The 15,940-nt window shown below is 43.7% G+C and overlaps 1 protein-coding gene across 1 annotated transcript; it reads right to left on the bottom strand.

Moving 5' to 3' along the window:
• Positions 1–655: 655 nt before the first annotated feature.
• LOC307090710 (prolyl 4-hydroxylase subunit alpha-1-like) lies at positions 656–15,562 on the bottom strand. The gene is made up of 15 exons (XM_079757463.1): positions 15,450–15,562; positions 13,659–13,792; positions 12,189–12,285; positions 10,699–10,850; positions 9,853–9,990; positions 9,069–9,329; positions 8,546–8,760; positions 8,080–8,256; positions 7,273–7,343; positions 4,628–4,727; positions 4,212–4,265; positions 3,866–3,931; positions 3,294–3,362; positions 2,788–2,884; positions 656–2,631 (listed from the first exon to the last, which is right to left on the bottom strand). The coding sequence occupies exons 2-15, from the start codon at positions 13,753–13,755 to the stop codon at positions 2,561–2,563; spliced, it is 1,665 nt and encodes a 554-aa protein (XP_079613589.1). The 5' UTR covers positions 13,756–13,792; positions 15,450–15,562; the 3' UTR covers positions 656–2,560.
• Between the last annotated feature and the right edge of the window lie 378 nt (positions 15,563–15,940).

Genomic DNA, 15,940 nt, shown 5'->3' with positions numbered 1-15,940 from the left:
CAACAACAGCAGCACAGGAATATACTGTTGTGGTTTTATAGATACAAACCCTTTACCCTTTAGTACTTATTAAGATTAATTTCAATATTAATCGTTTTTTCAATTATGTCTGCACCTAGATCTTTTTTGTTAAATTTAAATATGTTACAAGCAAAGATTTTAACAAAATTTGACGTATATATATATATATATACATATAATATATAATCTTTTACAGAATGTAAAGTTACATTAAAGGGATACCTAATTTATTGTCTATTGAGTGGAACTCAGGTTAGCTGTGAATGCTTCATTGCTCTGGGAACTTTTCGATGCAACTTTCCCTGCCTTAGCTTTTCTCTTTTGTGAAAATGTTAAACAAATAGCATCAATCTCCCATCATGTTCATGTTCATTCTAAAAACAAAGAATCATAAAAACAAAACGTGAAAAACTTGTCGGCAACACTTTACAATACATTATTCACAACTAATAAACGATAGTTATGCAGTATTTAGCATTAATATAGGAGTATAAGGAAACATGATCACTATTAGTAATTGCTTGCATGTCGATGCCTATTACTACATTTACAAATGATTAACAAATAATGAATGTACCCTTACTGAGAAGTGTTATCAACGTGTACTGGAAAAAAACAACACTGTAATATTGGATTCTTAAAAGGAAATAAAATTTATTTAATTAGAAAATAGCCAATTCATCCCACATAAAATACTTGCATACAGGTTCACACACATCTTAGCGTTTAAAAAAAATCGAAATGTCTGAGCTGCATTTCTAGAGCTTGCAGACATACAAGCAATGTAGAGAGAGGTTCTGTGTTGTATTGAGTGACTACATGGCGGGCTCACATAAGGGGGGGGACAAGGACACTTCTTCACCCCTCTTCAGGATCCATGAATGGACAAACAAAGTGATTTAATTTACCTGCATATTCTGTTATACAGATTTCACCATGGCAGAAGTTTGATTTGATTGTTTTTGTGTTTTGAGAAATCATGAACCTTTTTCTCTAAACCAAAATTAGGATAGTTGCTATTTAAAGCTTCTAGAGGCTAAATGGGAGTTTAACAGAGATTCAGTCTCAAATTGTCGTAGGATAAAGCAAAAACACCACAAGCACTTATTAGACATGCATGCAGTGAAAAGATGGATATCTGGAATATTACAAAAGTATTTTTTTATCATGAATACAAGCCCTGATTCAACCGCCAAGCAAGCAGAAGGGGATCAAAAGAAAAAGCCAAGAGACACAGGTAGCAGAGACATAAAAGATATATATATATATAGTCAGCCTTTTTTGATGACCTGGCAGAGTCATGTGTCAATGTCAATCTGTTCGTTGACCTGGAACAGGGGAATGACCAAGACAGACACACACCCCATTGGTTGAAAACAGGGGGCATGGTGGAGCTGAAGTACACAGAGTATTTAGGTATTGAAACAATGTTCTGACCTGGGGGCAGCCAGTATATGGGACTGGAAGATGAGATACGACCATACCCATTTATTAATGATCTTGCACTGAACGACTGTTTTATCATGGGTCTATCCCCTCTTATGCTTTTTAAAGGAGGTTGGCAACAGCCAACGTGAAAGCATGACCTTGACTCGCAGAAAGGAGGAGAGGGGGAGGGAGCAAGAGACATAGGGGGGAGAGAGAGAGAGAGAGAGATAATGATCGTGTGACGACGCAGGCTGAGAAAGGTTAAAAGGTCATGATTGTGACAGTGCAGTAGGAGAGGACTCCCCGTGTCAGGTGACACTGGGAGGAGACAAGTGGTGTTTGCACAACCGGGTTCGTAGGACTGATCAATGATGAACCAGGAATATGAAATCATAACTGGGAGAGGGATTCAAAAAGGACAGGCAACACTTAACAGTAAGGGTGAATAATTAACTAAGGTATTCATTTATTCATTATTTTATCGGGTTAGGGTCAGGGTTAAACCTTACACAGTTACCCCTATGCTAATGCTATATAATAATGCTTAATATCTGCATTAACTAATGTAAATTGATGTGCCCTTATTGTTAAGTGTTACCAAATAAGAATAAAATATCTGCAAAAACTCAAAGGTCAGTGATATTTGACAGTATAGGGCGGTGTCCTAGTGCATCGATTCTGGGTCTGTTCTACAGTAGCAGTAAGTCGTGATGACACTCTTGTTGTTTTGGAATGGGTGGAGGGGTCTGGAGGGGTGTGGGTTTAATGAACGCATAGTGCAAAACTCAACACAAAAAAAAGGCACAGATGCGGTCCAAAGATAAACCACACATGCACACACACACACACACACACACACACGCTTATTTACCGTAACAGAAATCCACATGACCACCACACGCACACACACACACACACACAAACGCACACACACTTCAGATAAAAATAAATGTGTCAAATCACATGCGCAGCTCTCCACTTAGCTGGCGGCACTAGGTTAGGGGGGGAGGAGGGAGGGATGGAGGGAGGGGGAAAGGAGGTGGTGCTGGGACAAGGGAAGGAGACGAGGAAGCGGGAGTCCCAGGGAGGAGGTGGAGCAGGGAAGGTGGTGTTAGGCTGCCAAGCTAAGGGGGCATCGTCTTCTGAACTCCTGTCCTCGTTCATGGATCCACTTGTTGGACACTGCATGGGGACAGGGAGACAGAGAGAGAGGGAGAGGGTGGATTTGAGATGGGGAATTACTAGAAACATTAAAACAGTCACCAAACGTTTGATTCAAAATTTTACTGAAATTGCACTGCTCTACCGGAGGCCCTGGGGGTGCAGGCAGTCACTCACCCCACTTGTTGCCCACCAGAACGGGGCAGGCGGCGTGTCTTGTCCTGTAGTCTCCCTCTCCGCTGGGGAAGAGGTTATACCAGAACACAGCCGAGCCCTGGCCATGAACAAATACATGGTAAATGGACTGCATTTATATAGCTCTTTTTTGTAACCAGAGGCCACCCAAAGCCCTTTACAATATTTCCTGACATTCACCCATTCATGCACACATTCACACACCGACAGCGGTGTCAGCCATGCAGGGCGACAGCCAGCTCGTCGGGAGCACTTAGGCTTAGGTGTTGGCTTAGCTCAGGAGGTAGAGCAGTTGTCTTATAACCGAAAGGTTGCTAGTTGCTAATAAATTTGTTTTGTTTACAGCCATCACATGACATAACATGTTCTCGTGATTATTTTACCTTAACTTTTCCGAATGATAGTGACGCTAATGAAAGTGAGTTGTGATGAGCCTCTTTTGACGGGTTGTGTTGACGTTGCCATGGGGGACGGTGCACCACGCTTACCTTTTTGGGCAAAACAGCTGCTCCTACGTCTGTGAAGACGGTGGCACCTCCAGAGGACACGTTACTCATCTGGGAGGAGGGGGAGAGGGGACAGTGAGTGCTGCTACTGGCTGTGGAAATCACTAACTTCAAAGAATAAACCTCCTAACCACACAGCTTCTGAACCATAGCACACCAGTCAAAACGCTTTTCGACAGGAGGAGGTGCATCGGACGTTACTTTACTCTGCATTTCACATGTTTGTTATTTTATTCTGAGAGATGAAAGTTGAGACCTATCGCGATCGTTATAAGTATACTATAAAAGTTCAAATGTTTCTGATACTTTACTTCATCAACATTTCTGTGGGTTTAAGCTAGCTAGAGTTCACAGTTCTGAAGCACAAAATTACTTTTTTTGTTGACTGTGGTCGAACAAGGAATGAAACATACAGTGTGTTAACAAAGGATCATTTTTATCCAAAGGAGCACGAGAGACAAAACTCTCGGGGTTGATTCCAAGTTGCTCTAACGAGAATACATGGATTGGTCTGCTGGTTGACATGTGCCGGCATGCCAGTACTGACAACGTACATAGAGGAGCCAGGTCGCAATGCGGTTTCCCGTGCCCAGTTCCTTGAAGGCATCTGGCTCATCTTTCTGTCAAACAAGCAGAACAAACACATCAATCACATGAGATTCTCAAAAAGAAATCTGTTTAGAAAGCATAGAATATCACAGGATGTGATTGGGCTTGTCGTCTTTTGCCTATCTAAAGATAATAGTTTATTCCTGAAGGCACAGAATTACGATGAATCCGATTGATAGACAAACTTCACAAAAACACAGCATGTATAGAAATAGCACTGCGCTTGTGCTATTTTAACAGAAGGGTCTTGATAAACAGAAGGGTCTTGATAAACAGATGGGTCTTGTTTACCCGGCCAAAGTCGAAGTGAGGCTCGTACTGTCCTCCTACTCCGTAGTTTGCCACCTGTGCATGCACACACACACGCGCACGCGCACACATACACACACACACACACACACACACACACACACACGCGTTAAAGCTGCATTTTTATGACATTTGAGTATTTCTTTCCAAAGAAATGTTTTGCATTTCTGCTCTTAAAAACAGGATGTATTCATTCTTTTGAAAATGAAGAAAAGGTTTAGATTCCCTTTTCCTTTCCCTTTATTCAAAAATTGGTGACTGTGAAAACAACAAGAGAGAGCCGATGTCAAATCAATATGAAACAATCAAACCGTTTTTGGAACTGGGGTTTTCCCCAAGTTCCCCGTCGGAATGTTGGGAATGTTTCTGGACTCTTGTTGGTGATTCGACCGAGTCACCTGAAGCTCCTCTGCAGTGGTGACGTCCAGGCCTGTGATGTCTTCGATCCTCTGGTTGATCTTGTCCACCACTTTGTGCTCATAAGAGGTCAACCAGGCACTGGAGGTCAAGGGAAACATATTTTTAGGCCACATTCTCTTAAATGCAGCGCATAGCCTATAGTATTCTGCTCCTACTCCTACTAACTCTTCTTGTGCAAACAGTACTAACACTAAACTATATCTGCATTTGGGAAAAGTTCATCTTTCTTGGTTGCATCCCATACAGTAAATGTAAGTGACATGTTGTATAAATATGTATAGCTAATGGGAAACTCCATTAAAATAAATGCCTCTCCTGGGATTGTGTAAAAAGGAAAAAAATGGAAAACATGGCAGGCATGCCCAGCAAGCAGATTGAAGTGCAGATTCAAGAGAAAGGAATTGCATTGATTAGTACATGTTAAAGTAGGGAAGAGTTTAGAGGAGGCCTGACCCAGTGTATCGCTGCATGGAAGTAACAATCCATAAAAACTATGGTTGATTGATCCTTTAACACTCACACTTTAAACATTATTAAACTCCCTGAAAAGTATGCAAAAGGCTAAGGAAGGACATTTCTTTGGTTCCCAACTTCATATGTGCCCTTTATTAACTTTTATATTTTTTAATTTCCATAAATTATTTTCTCCAACACAAAATTACACTGAGACAGAAAAAAGGTTATGTTTCCGAAAGAGTGCATTCCAAGGATGAGGCAAGCAACAACACCAGACAGGATGAAGATCTGAGAGAAGGAGAGGGAGAAATTCAAAATACAAATTCGAGAATTCGTATTGGTTTTGGGTGTTATTTTCAGAGGAACCAGGTCCACTTCTAGTAATTGCCAGAGAAAAGAGGTGCGTAGTCGGAGATAAGAACTAAAATAAACCACTGTAATAAACCACTATATGACCCTTTTAAAGGGCAAAGATTTGTGGCGCCCTTTAACATTGATCATTGACACCAGCAACGTTTGGATGACCATGCCCACGTCGGATGTCGCTATGGGGTCGACTTTGTAATGGCTTGTCAAAAAAAAATATATATACAACTGCTGTTCTAACAGGGGTCGTTTAATTGCACATGGTGGCCTAACCAGGCCTAACAACTATTCATATCTCTCTGGGAACCCCCTGAAATCGACACATTTTCTTTCCACCTACCAGGTGCAGTCTCTGATTCTGGGGCAGAAGGACCAGGAGAAACCAAACCCTGTTCTCACCTGGGGACAGACCGGCTGTACCTTCTGGACCAAAGGACCAGGAACAACCAAACATTGTTCCTTTTGGCCGAGAAGGTACAGTTGCTCCTTCGAGGGAGCAGGTTCTGTTTCAGTGGTTCTCGGGAATATCTGTAACAACGTCAATCATAAGATAACCGTCCGATAGCCTTTAAAAGAATGAATAATTGTTTTAGTATATACTACACGTGAACACCCCAAAAATAAACAAGATAACACTTTTCGCCAGGATTTATTTGTTTTTATTAGCGTGACGAGACGACCGTCACGCAATATCCCGAGTTTGAGATCTCAATCAGGGGATATTGCCAAATATCCCGAGATAGCAAGCCAATCAAATTGTGCAATTTTAGGAGGTTCACGTGCAGCATACACTAATAAAAACTATTGAGATAAACTATTTAGAATGGGACCCCTAGAAAACCCCTTTTCAGGTCAAGGTATCTTGAATCCACAACGGTAAGAGGGGTAAACCAGAAGGCCAAAAAAAAGGGATTGAAACAAGTTTCTATCAAACCTCCCCCAGAGGGAAAAGGGAAAACAAAAAGGGAGCTGTTCCCTGAGGTCTCAGGAAACCCTTTACCTCTTGGAGACGCGGTACTGTGCTGTGAACATTTCACGGTCCATGGTCATGGACCGTTGACCGACTTAGCTAGCCCACCATTCACAATACAGTCGAGAGAGAGAGAGAGAGAGAGAGAGAGAGAGAGAGAGAGAGAGGTAGCGAGAAGGAGAGATATAGTCACTCGTGGACCGAGCCGTCTCTTGACTAAGCGTTCTTTGGTCATCGATGTGAGCTAGTGATAAGAGACTGAATGTTGGCCAGAGGAGAGAAGGTCATAGAAATGACCTTGAGCCCTTGAACACTCGACAGCTCCGTGTCCTCTGAGGCGTTTTCCGAGATGGGAAAAACCTTTAAATATGTCAGACCCTCGTGTCTCCCTCCTCGTGTGTTAGAAGAAGCAGCGCAGCATGCTGGGCAAGAGCAAGAACTCAAAGGACCACTGAAAGACGACTGTGGCACATTTTCATTACCTTTGTGAAAAATGAGATGCAACACTCTAGTCTAGTTCTGTATCTAAATCAGGATGAGTTCTATTTAGCAGGGCCCTTTTCAATCTTTCAATTAGGGAAGTACTTCTCCGTAATGGCTACTTGATTTTAAAAAACAGTTGCTCAGGGATGAAAGCTATTAGCCTAGCAATCTCCAAAATGGCGGCCAGTGTCTTTGCTCTTGCCAAAACTGTCCTCTTGATGAAAGACGTTGGATGCAGAGAACAGGAGGAAGATCGGGTGGGGGGGGGGGGGGGGGATGAAGGATGGAGAGTGGAGAAGACGTGGGGTGGTTGGTTTTATAAAAGCAGACCCCTACTGTGGCTCTTACCTCTTGCTGATACGATAGTGGGCGGTCTCCAGAACACCAGTTATGGGGTTGGATATGGTGGCTCGACGTAGCTGTGGATCCAACCGCCCGACAGTTACAGGGAGACACACGCAGCGACACTGCAATGACCCTTGCCCTCAATTTGATTTTGAAAAAGGACTGTTGTTTTTTGGGCGTGTTTTTGGTCCCTGCCGAGGGGTCATCGATAGTGCAAGAGTGGTCGTGGGTCAAGGCGGTACATTTTCATACTGTATTTCTGCTATTTGCCCAATTCAAAAGCATCATCGTTTCTTTACCTTTTACTCTAAAAACGAACGATGTGGCGCCATCTAGAGTAGAGACACTTCACTACGGATCAAGTTGGCCATGCTGAGCATAAACGTGACCACTGGAATAAGTTGACTCTAAGTGAATGCTAACTGAATACAGAGAATATCTAGAGGGCAAAACCTATTAACCGTCACATCAACATCAAGCATAAATCATTTGAAATAAACGGTAAAGTTATCGATTCTGCTGCCGAGGGGTTACACACGCCCCTCAGAAGGCGATATTCCTTTTCGTGGTAATCGTAGCGACCGACAAAAGCTCTGTTTTTATGTTTTAAACTCTCCTCCGTTTTAACAATTTTAAACTCTCCTCCGTTGCTATTTCCCTTTCTTTGATCAAAATACATGATCAAAATAGATTTTGGTACATTTAGTGGCACGTGAGCAAACTCCCACTTGAAAGAAAAGGTTCTCTGCTGGTGCAGACAAGTCGCTCGATATCATGGGAACATAGATAGGTGGTAAGACGTGCGCTCACTCTTGGTTTGGCCAGCTGCTTGACCAACTCGATCTCCGCGTCCGACACGATGTCGTGGTAGCGCAGAATGTGTGGGCGGTCCCACTCGTCCTCCTCCTTCACCGGAGCAATCACGAACTTCGGGTGGCGGTTGTTGTCAAAGTAACGGCAAAACATGCGGCTCTGCCTCCGAGGAGTCTGAGAGAGAGAGTGAGTTAGGGAGGGATTGAAACATAGAGAAAGGGTAGGAGTGAGAGACACAGGGAACCACACAGGGAAAATAAAGAAAAAGATAGATAAGAATGAGGTCAAGAAAGAGTGAGAGGGAGAAAATATTTCAATCTATTTCATCTAACAGTAAATAATTGGCAATCAATAGTATAAAAAGAAAATGCATGCATAGCTGTTTGCTAGAGGGTGAGCATGCATGTATGCATGCATGCACGTGTGCGTGCGTGTGAATGCGTATTTGTGCGTGCTTGCCCACCATCTTGATGCCCTCGCCCCGACACAGCTGCTCATACTTCCTCCTCTCGGGCAGGTAGTCGGCCGTGCCTCGCTCGCCCTTGGTCTTCTCCCCCTCTCTCACCGTGCCCTCTTCGTCGTCCTCCTCCTTCTTCTCGTCCTCCTCCACCTTCTTCTGCTTGGCCAGCTGGTACTCAAAGTACTTGAGGTTCCCGTTGGCCCGCTGGTGCATGGAGTCTGCGGAGAGACAAGGGGGTCGGGGTAAAGGGAACGGGAACCGTCAGCTGCTGGGAACCCGGCTTTGTAGATTCACACAGTTCATAGGTCTCAACTACATTTTTGAATCTGGATTATTCCACCATTCAAAATGTCAAGTTTGTTTTATTATAAATCCAAACCCTTGCACACACTACAATATCCTGCTGGTAATTCCAAAAGCTACCGAGTTCATCCGAGAGGAAGCTAAAAAGTTTAAAGGGTGAAAGGGGCGAGTAGGCGGGATACCACGTACAACTTCCCAGCATGCATCTGGCCCAGCCACCCACCCAGTTGGAGCAGCTGCCTGGTGTACTCCAGCGCCCGCTCTAGCTCCCCCTGCTGGTAGATGGAGTAGCTGAGGTAGTCCAGGACGGTGACTGCGTTGGCGGCGGCGGAGGCCGGCTCCTCGCCCCCCTCCAGCTGCCGCAGGGCCTGGCTCATCCACAGCTCTGTGTGGAAGTAGTCCGCCTCAGAGTACGCCACCTTGCCCAGGTCGTAGCAGTCGTCCACGCTCAGCCTGCTCTTCAGCGGCCCCATGGAGGACGTGCCTGGACGAGAGGGATGGAAAGAGGGGTGAGATTGTGGTCTCGCTGAGATGTTAAATGGAGAGGGTGGGGCTATTTGTTAACGACGCCCGCTCGGATTCACTCAGAATGGGATTAAAATGGCCCTGGTCGATGGATTATCCCTGCATGGGTCCCAAGGACGCATTGCTGTCTTTTGTAACACATTGTTTGTAGGCAATAAACATAACAGGCAGTTCCTCGTATTTTCTCTCCCTCCATCTCAAAATAATATACTTGACTTTTAACATTTTTCACTGTTTTCTTCCAACTATGCTTTTTACCCACCATTACAAACTCAATAGTTTGTTTTTTTTTGTTTTTTTAAACAAGTATAACGTTAATATTTAACTTCAACACCAATCAGGAGAGAGCGTCCTAGCAGCCAGCGATCCCACATGATCAGCAGTAAAAAAACGAAGGCATTAGAGAAGACACACACACACACACACAGACACACACACGCAGGGGGGAGGATATCACCGAGCCAAGCCTCAACGCATCTCACCTGGCAGATCCCCGCTGGCCATGACGCTGGTGTCCAACATGTAGGTGTCCTGCAGCCTCATCAGGGCTTTGGCCGCGCCCACCTGGTCGTCGTCGTTGGGGAAGTGCTGCCTCTGGATGGTCAGGTTGGAGACGAACCCTGCGGCACAAACAAACAGTCAGAACAAAACAACACTGGCTGCGTGATCTGCTGATACGTGGCATTAGCATCAGTTAAGCACTTGATGGGTGCGTGTGTGTGTGATGCAATTATATTACATTATAATAGAGGGAGAATACAACAACAACAAAAACAGAGGGAAAGAGAAAGTAAAGGGAAGAGTATGAGGGAGTGACACTGAGAGGGAGAGAGACAGTGAGAGACCCAGTGAGAGAGACAGTGAGAGACACAGTGAGAGAGGCAGTGGGAGGGACAGTGAGCGAGTGAGAGTCAGAGAGAGAGAGAGAAAGTGAGGGAGAGAGACAGAGGGATTGTGAGTGAGAGAGACAGTGAGACAGAGTGAGAGACAGTGAGAGAGACAGTGAGCGGGAGGCAGAGAGTGTGACCGAGTGAGAGAGACAGTTAGAGACCCAGTGAGAGAGACAGTGAGAGACACAGTGAGAGAGGCAGTGGGAGGGACAGTGAGCGAGTGAGAGTCAGAGAGAGAGAGGGAAAGTAAGGGAGAGAGACAGAGGGATTGTGAGTGAGAGAGACAGTGAGACAGAGTGAGAGACAGTGAGAGAGACAGTGAGCGGGAGGCAGAGAGTGTGAGCGGCTGAGAGAGAGACAGTTAGAGACAGAGACGGTGAGGGTAAGAGAGAAAGGGACAGTGAGCATGAGACAGTGAGGTTGAGCGAGGATGCCTACCTTCAGACATGTCCGACAGCACCAGGCTCTCCAGCTCTGCCCACTCCGTGTTGAGCCTCTTCATCAGCTTAAAGGCGTTGACCGGGTGGCCCAGGAAGCCCTCTGGGTCCTGGGTGGCCGTGACCGACAGGGCGTCCATCTTCTCCGCCCACCTGAACCCCCCCCCCACACACACACACACACACACACACGCGCACACACACGCGCACACACACACGCGCACACACACACACACACACACACAGTTTGTTCTTGGTTATGCATTATTGGTTATGACTTAGGCAAATGCAACAATCATTCCTCGAGTTACAAACATTGACAAGAGACACTCTACGCGCACGTTTACACAATCAAAGCAATAACCACACACAAACACTCGTGCAGACAACCAATAACAGATCAAATGTGTGTTACATTGAAAAGAAGCCAAAGTCAACAACACGGTTTGCCGACGGTATCAAATATGTGCATAGACAAGAAGCCAAAGTAAACATGCATTGTTTTACTGTCAAACACACACACACACACACACACACACACACACACACACACACACACACACACACACACAAACACACACACACACTTGTTCAAGCCACATACAGACGTGCTAAATGGAGACAATAGGAGATCCATTCCCATCAGCTCCAAAATGAAACTAAAACGCAGAAGTTCAAAAGGGAACTAGGCCATTCATTCAGTCTCATTCTGAAGAGCGGGGATATGAGATCCCATGGCAACATACCTTATTTTCTTGACCTCAATCCATTTATTATTCATATGATCTATTTAGTATGACTAGCTAACAATATAATGGTAATATATTATCTTGTTGACAGGTTTAAAGATCATTTCCTGGCTAGCCATCCGAAATATAGTGTACCTAAAGAAACCGTGCGCTTCTTCCAGCCTGGCACAAAGGCAATCACGGCAACAATAGAACAGAACAGAATAGCTTTTCCTAGAAGTGAATAAAAAGCACGTCGACTTCCAAGACTTCCAAGGACTCCTTCTCAAAGGAAGTCATCCAGCCCTACACTACTGTAGAACTCCATCAGTATCAGTGACAGTGTATTGATTTGCATGGAGTTTTCGTACAGTGAATCGGTCTATGAGCGGTCCAAGGTAACCCTATACAGTGGGTATACAGTGGCGTGCCAAGGGATTTTCTGAAGTTCTGAACACCAATCGGCCCTGTTTACAGAAGGTTCAGCCCCAGCCCGTAGCCATGCAGCTGGCCTAAGGACAGCCGACTGAGAGTTCCTGTGATAAGGAGTAATGAAGCCGTAGAAGAATTAACTGCGCTTTAAATGATAAAATACCATTTGATTTGCCCAATCCTTAATTAATCTTAAACCACAGGATAGTGATACTAGAAATCTCTTGCGAAGGTGACCTAAATGTGTAACTTCGAAGCAGTAAGGCAAATCTGAAATGGGTCCCGTTCCCCAGAACATTCCAGAAAGCTTCCAGAGGAAGCAGTAGCTTACTTCTTGACCCTCTCCAGTTTGCTCTCCTCGGCTGTGATGTAGTCCTTCAGCGAGGTGATCAGGTCCTTCTCCGTGAACAGCAGGTCTGTCATCTGGCCTGGGGGTGAGAATGCAATATGTCACACAAAGCAAGGGGATTTAGGATATCACTTATGTATGTATGGTGGTTCAATCACTTGTAAGGAACATTTGTGAATATTTAGTGCATTTTTTCGCTTATAATCCAATGATCAAAAACCAACCACAGAAATGTTGTTAGCTTAGTGTTTTTCAGTTCAGAGCATTTTGTAAGTATTTTCAGTTTTGAGTACGTTCTGTTAATAAACCTTAAAATAATCAGCTACCTACCTGTTTCAAATCCTCAAAAACATAAACATGCAACTTAACAGACACTTTTTTCTGTCCGCGGTCATTGAGGGTATGGGAAAAATAGGAAGCAAAGCTGGTAGGGAAGTTTGGCTATAGCTATCTAGTTATTAGTTAGAATAGTCATTATAGTTATTTAGATCAATGCTTGTGGTGGATAAGACCCGGTAGCTCAGTCTTTTTACCGGCCCAGCCGGTAATCCTGTCTTTAATTACTTTTGGAAAGTCTTTGCTCCGTTTGCGTGGAGTAGACCCTTCACAATATAATATCTAATTGTAGTTCCAAATAAACTTCAGTAGGATTATGTTCCTGTGATGGCTGTCTATAACATGTTATGCTTCTTTAACAAGCTGCATGAAGAAGATGCATCAACATCACACATCATGTAGTCTAGGTAGCTTAGACAACCGAAATCCATAATGTTGAGTGTTAATGTTAATTAAGTTTTGAGAAAGTGTTATTAAGATTTATAAAAAGGTGTGCAGCAACTGCAAGTATCAGAAAACAATGTTTTGATTAAATCTATTTCGATGTCATGTAACTTCAGTCTAATCGATTTCTTTCTAATCCTGCAATCCAATTGAATGTTATTTTTACCCTCCTTGGTACGAAGCCAAGAAGCCACAAATCACCATGAACTCAGGTGGCCGGGGCAGTAACCAATCACTGCATGCTCACAGTGCGACAGGTGAAGTGACGGTGTTTCAGATTTTGAGTAAGTACAATCTAGGACTGCTCGATTATGGAAAAAATCATAATCACGATTGCTTTGTTCTACATGGAAATCACGATTATTCAAACAATTATTTCGGTCAAAATTGAAATCACAATTATTCAAACGATTATTTTTGAGTTTGAAAACAATACGTATCCAGCTATTTCATGAAAAAATGTAAACACGATTATATTAGTTTGGAAAATCGCGATCAAAATTAAATTAATTGCACAGTCCTAGTACAAACTACACATCCCTCTGAAACATGTCATACTTCATTTAGGTTTGAAGATCCTGATGTCCATCACTTTATAAATAGACGTGAAGATGAAACAAGGGCCGATGATGCAACAAATAAGTAAGGAAGAAGAAAAGGCATGTGACTCACCGATGGAGGTGAAGAAGTCATTGCTGGCCGAGGTAGGGGGTGAGCAGAGGAGACAGAGGACCAAGGCCCACCAGGGCTCCACCACTCGCTGCTTCATGGCGTTGAGGTGCTGTACCACTAAATGGACTCACAGGCTAGAGGGAGAGAGAAAGAGAAGTAGAGAGGGAGTGAATGTAAGGGAGAGGGTTGATGAGAGAACGAGGGGAGGAGGGGAACGAGATGAAGTGACGAAGCGTAGCTGACGACATGTTGATGACATGTTGGCGGTCAGATCAAAGCAAGGAGGAATTTAGAGCCACCAGTATAAACATCAAGTTCTCCTCAATTTCACTCCTTCAGATGCCCGTCTGTATTTAGCACGTGTGTAGAGTGTGCAGAGTGTGCAGAGGAGCAATAGGGAAGATCCGAGTTTATTTACACAGGCAGCAGGTCGGGACGTTCTCCTGCAGGCTACATTGTTTGCCTTGATTACATTTTTAAAGAATGCAGCAGCCACAGGATATTTTGGGTTTTGAGTACATTTTCTTTATTTTATGAATAATTAAGTACATGCGGGCCTCACAAAATACAGCTGCATCTGATATCCATGCCTTGTTATATGATAATAAAACAACTGTATTACACACAATGCTTCCACAATGCTTCTGGAAGCATTGAGGTCAATCTGATATCTATGAAAAAACAGCTTTGTTGCTGAGGAACACCCTATTATAATAAAAGAAAATAAAGTACCTAACCACACACACACACACACACACACACACACACACACACACACACACACACACACACACACACAAAAAGTAAGCTAGCTTTGGTACACAAACTTCCACTATTAATTTACAATGAGACGGGTTTGCTGAATCACTGTGACAATCCCGGACTTCAACCCCCCCCCCCCCCCCCCTTAACCCAAGAGCTTTACCCAACATGTCTTCTTTGAAAAATGTAGGTTGCAGCTAACCTGTCCTGACATAACCTACAGACAAGGAATGTCTAGGCAGAAACTCCGGCAAACTGCTGGGGCGTTTAGGAGGAGAAATGTGGGAGAGACCATAAGACTGCCACGTCCTTCCCCCATCCCCCTAACTGAACCGGGGTTATTCAGCGGTGGGACGCATCGAGGAGAACCTCATCCTCTCCCTCCTCCTCCCAAAGCCGCTGCTGCTGAATACCTTCTGGGCTACGACGAAGGCTATGAATGCGACTATCATGCAAACGTACCATGCTCTTTTAACATACAGTGCAGTGTTGTATGTTAGTTATAAATAATCATTAAATGCCACAAACCACAAAATTGGTTTGCTGTATGAAAGACTTACAAATATTCACAGCTCCTCTCGCTGGCATGACCTCTTTGGCCATTGGTATAATTAAGAAGGGGATTTCCACACTTGTTGGTGAATGTAAAAGTTGAAATCGGTGGATTTCCGAGTAAAATATAAAGTTTGGCTGTTTGAAAACACAGCATCAAGTTTTACATTAAGACCTACGGTTTGGAAAATAGCTTCAAGCGATAAACCGACGCATATACACCCAATCACATGTCCAAGTATGTCGATTTACACTCCGTTATTGATCAAACACCCATATCGATCTGTAGTGACTAATGGGTCAAGTAGGAACACGCAAGAGGGAAGAAGTCCCCCAAAACCCTGAAATCACAGCAGATTCATCTGGATGTCGGACTCCACGGAACACACACTCACACTCCCCGTCCTGGTGTTATAACGCCTGAGCATGTCATTCCGTATCATGAGGAATCATATAAAGTGCAGAAAACATGTTTACCGTGCTCGGAACGCTCCTTTCGGGGAGATGACTGGAGTGCGAATTCCCACGTCGTTAAAAAGTCTACAGGCTACAGAACCTTCAACCATAAAAGCAGTAATAACGACGCTTCCTGCTAGGAATGGTCCCTTCCTTTTCAAAGTAAAAGCTTACCGAGGTGACCATTGCACAGCAGTGTTTACACTAAAATGTATCAAATTGACATACTATAATATAATATAGTACAATATATTACAATATAATATAATAAAATAGAATGAAATATAATACAAAATTGTCACATAATTCCCCCTCAACACTAATCTTTACATTTTGATAACATGATGCTTTGCCCCTGTAGATTACTAATTGAGTGTCGATTAATCTGTTGTATTACTAACTAGCTACCAAATATACCATCAATTCAAACAAAATAATCATTCACCACGTCCTCAAGAAGAAACACTACAAGTGCCTTGGTAAAAGTTTATTGGAAATGTGGATCTTATTAA

The sequence above is a fragment of the Pollachius pollachius genome, assembly GCF_949987615.1.
Source record: "Pollachius pollachius genome assembly, chromosome: 19".
Classification (NCBI taxonomy): Eukaryota; Metazoa; Chordata; class Actinopteri; order Gadiformes; family Gadidae; genus Pollachius; species Pollachius pollachius.
This window is presented reverse-complemented; position numbering and strand designations above follow the sequence as displayed.

Coding starts and splice junctions, on each gene's coding strand:
- LOC307090710 (XM_079757463.1), bottom strand. CDS start 13,755: ATGAAGCAGCGAGTGGTGGAGCCCTGGTGGGCCTTGGTCCTCTGTCTC. Junction 12,286..13,658: donor TGACTTCTTCACCTCCATCG/GTGAGTCACATG, acceptor TCTCACCCCCAG/GCCAGATGACAGACCTGCTG. Junction 7,344..8,079: donor AGCAGCTGGCCAAACCAAGA/GTGAGCGCACGT, acceptor TTGGATCCACAG/CTACGTCGAGCCACCATATC.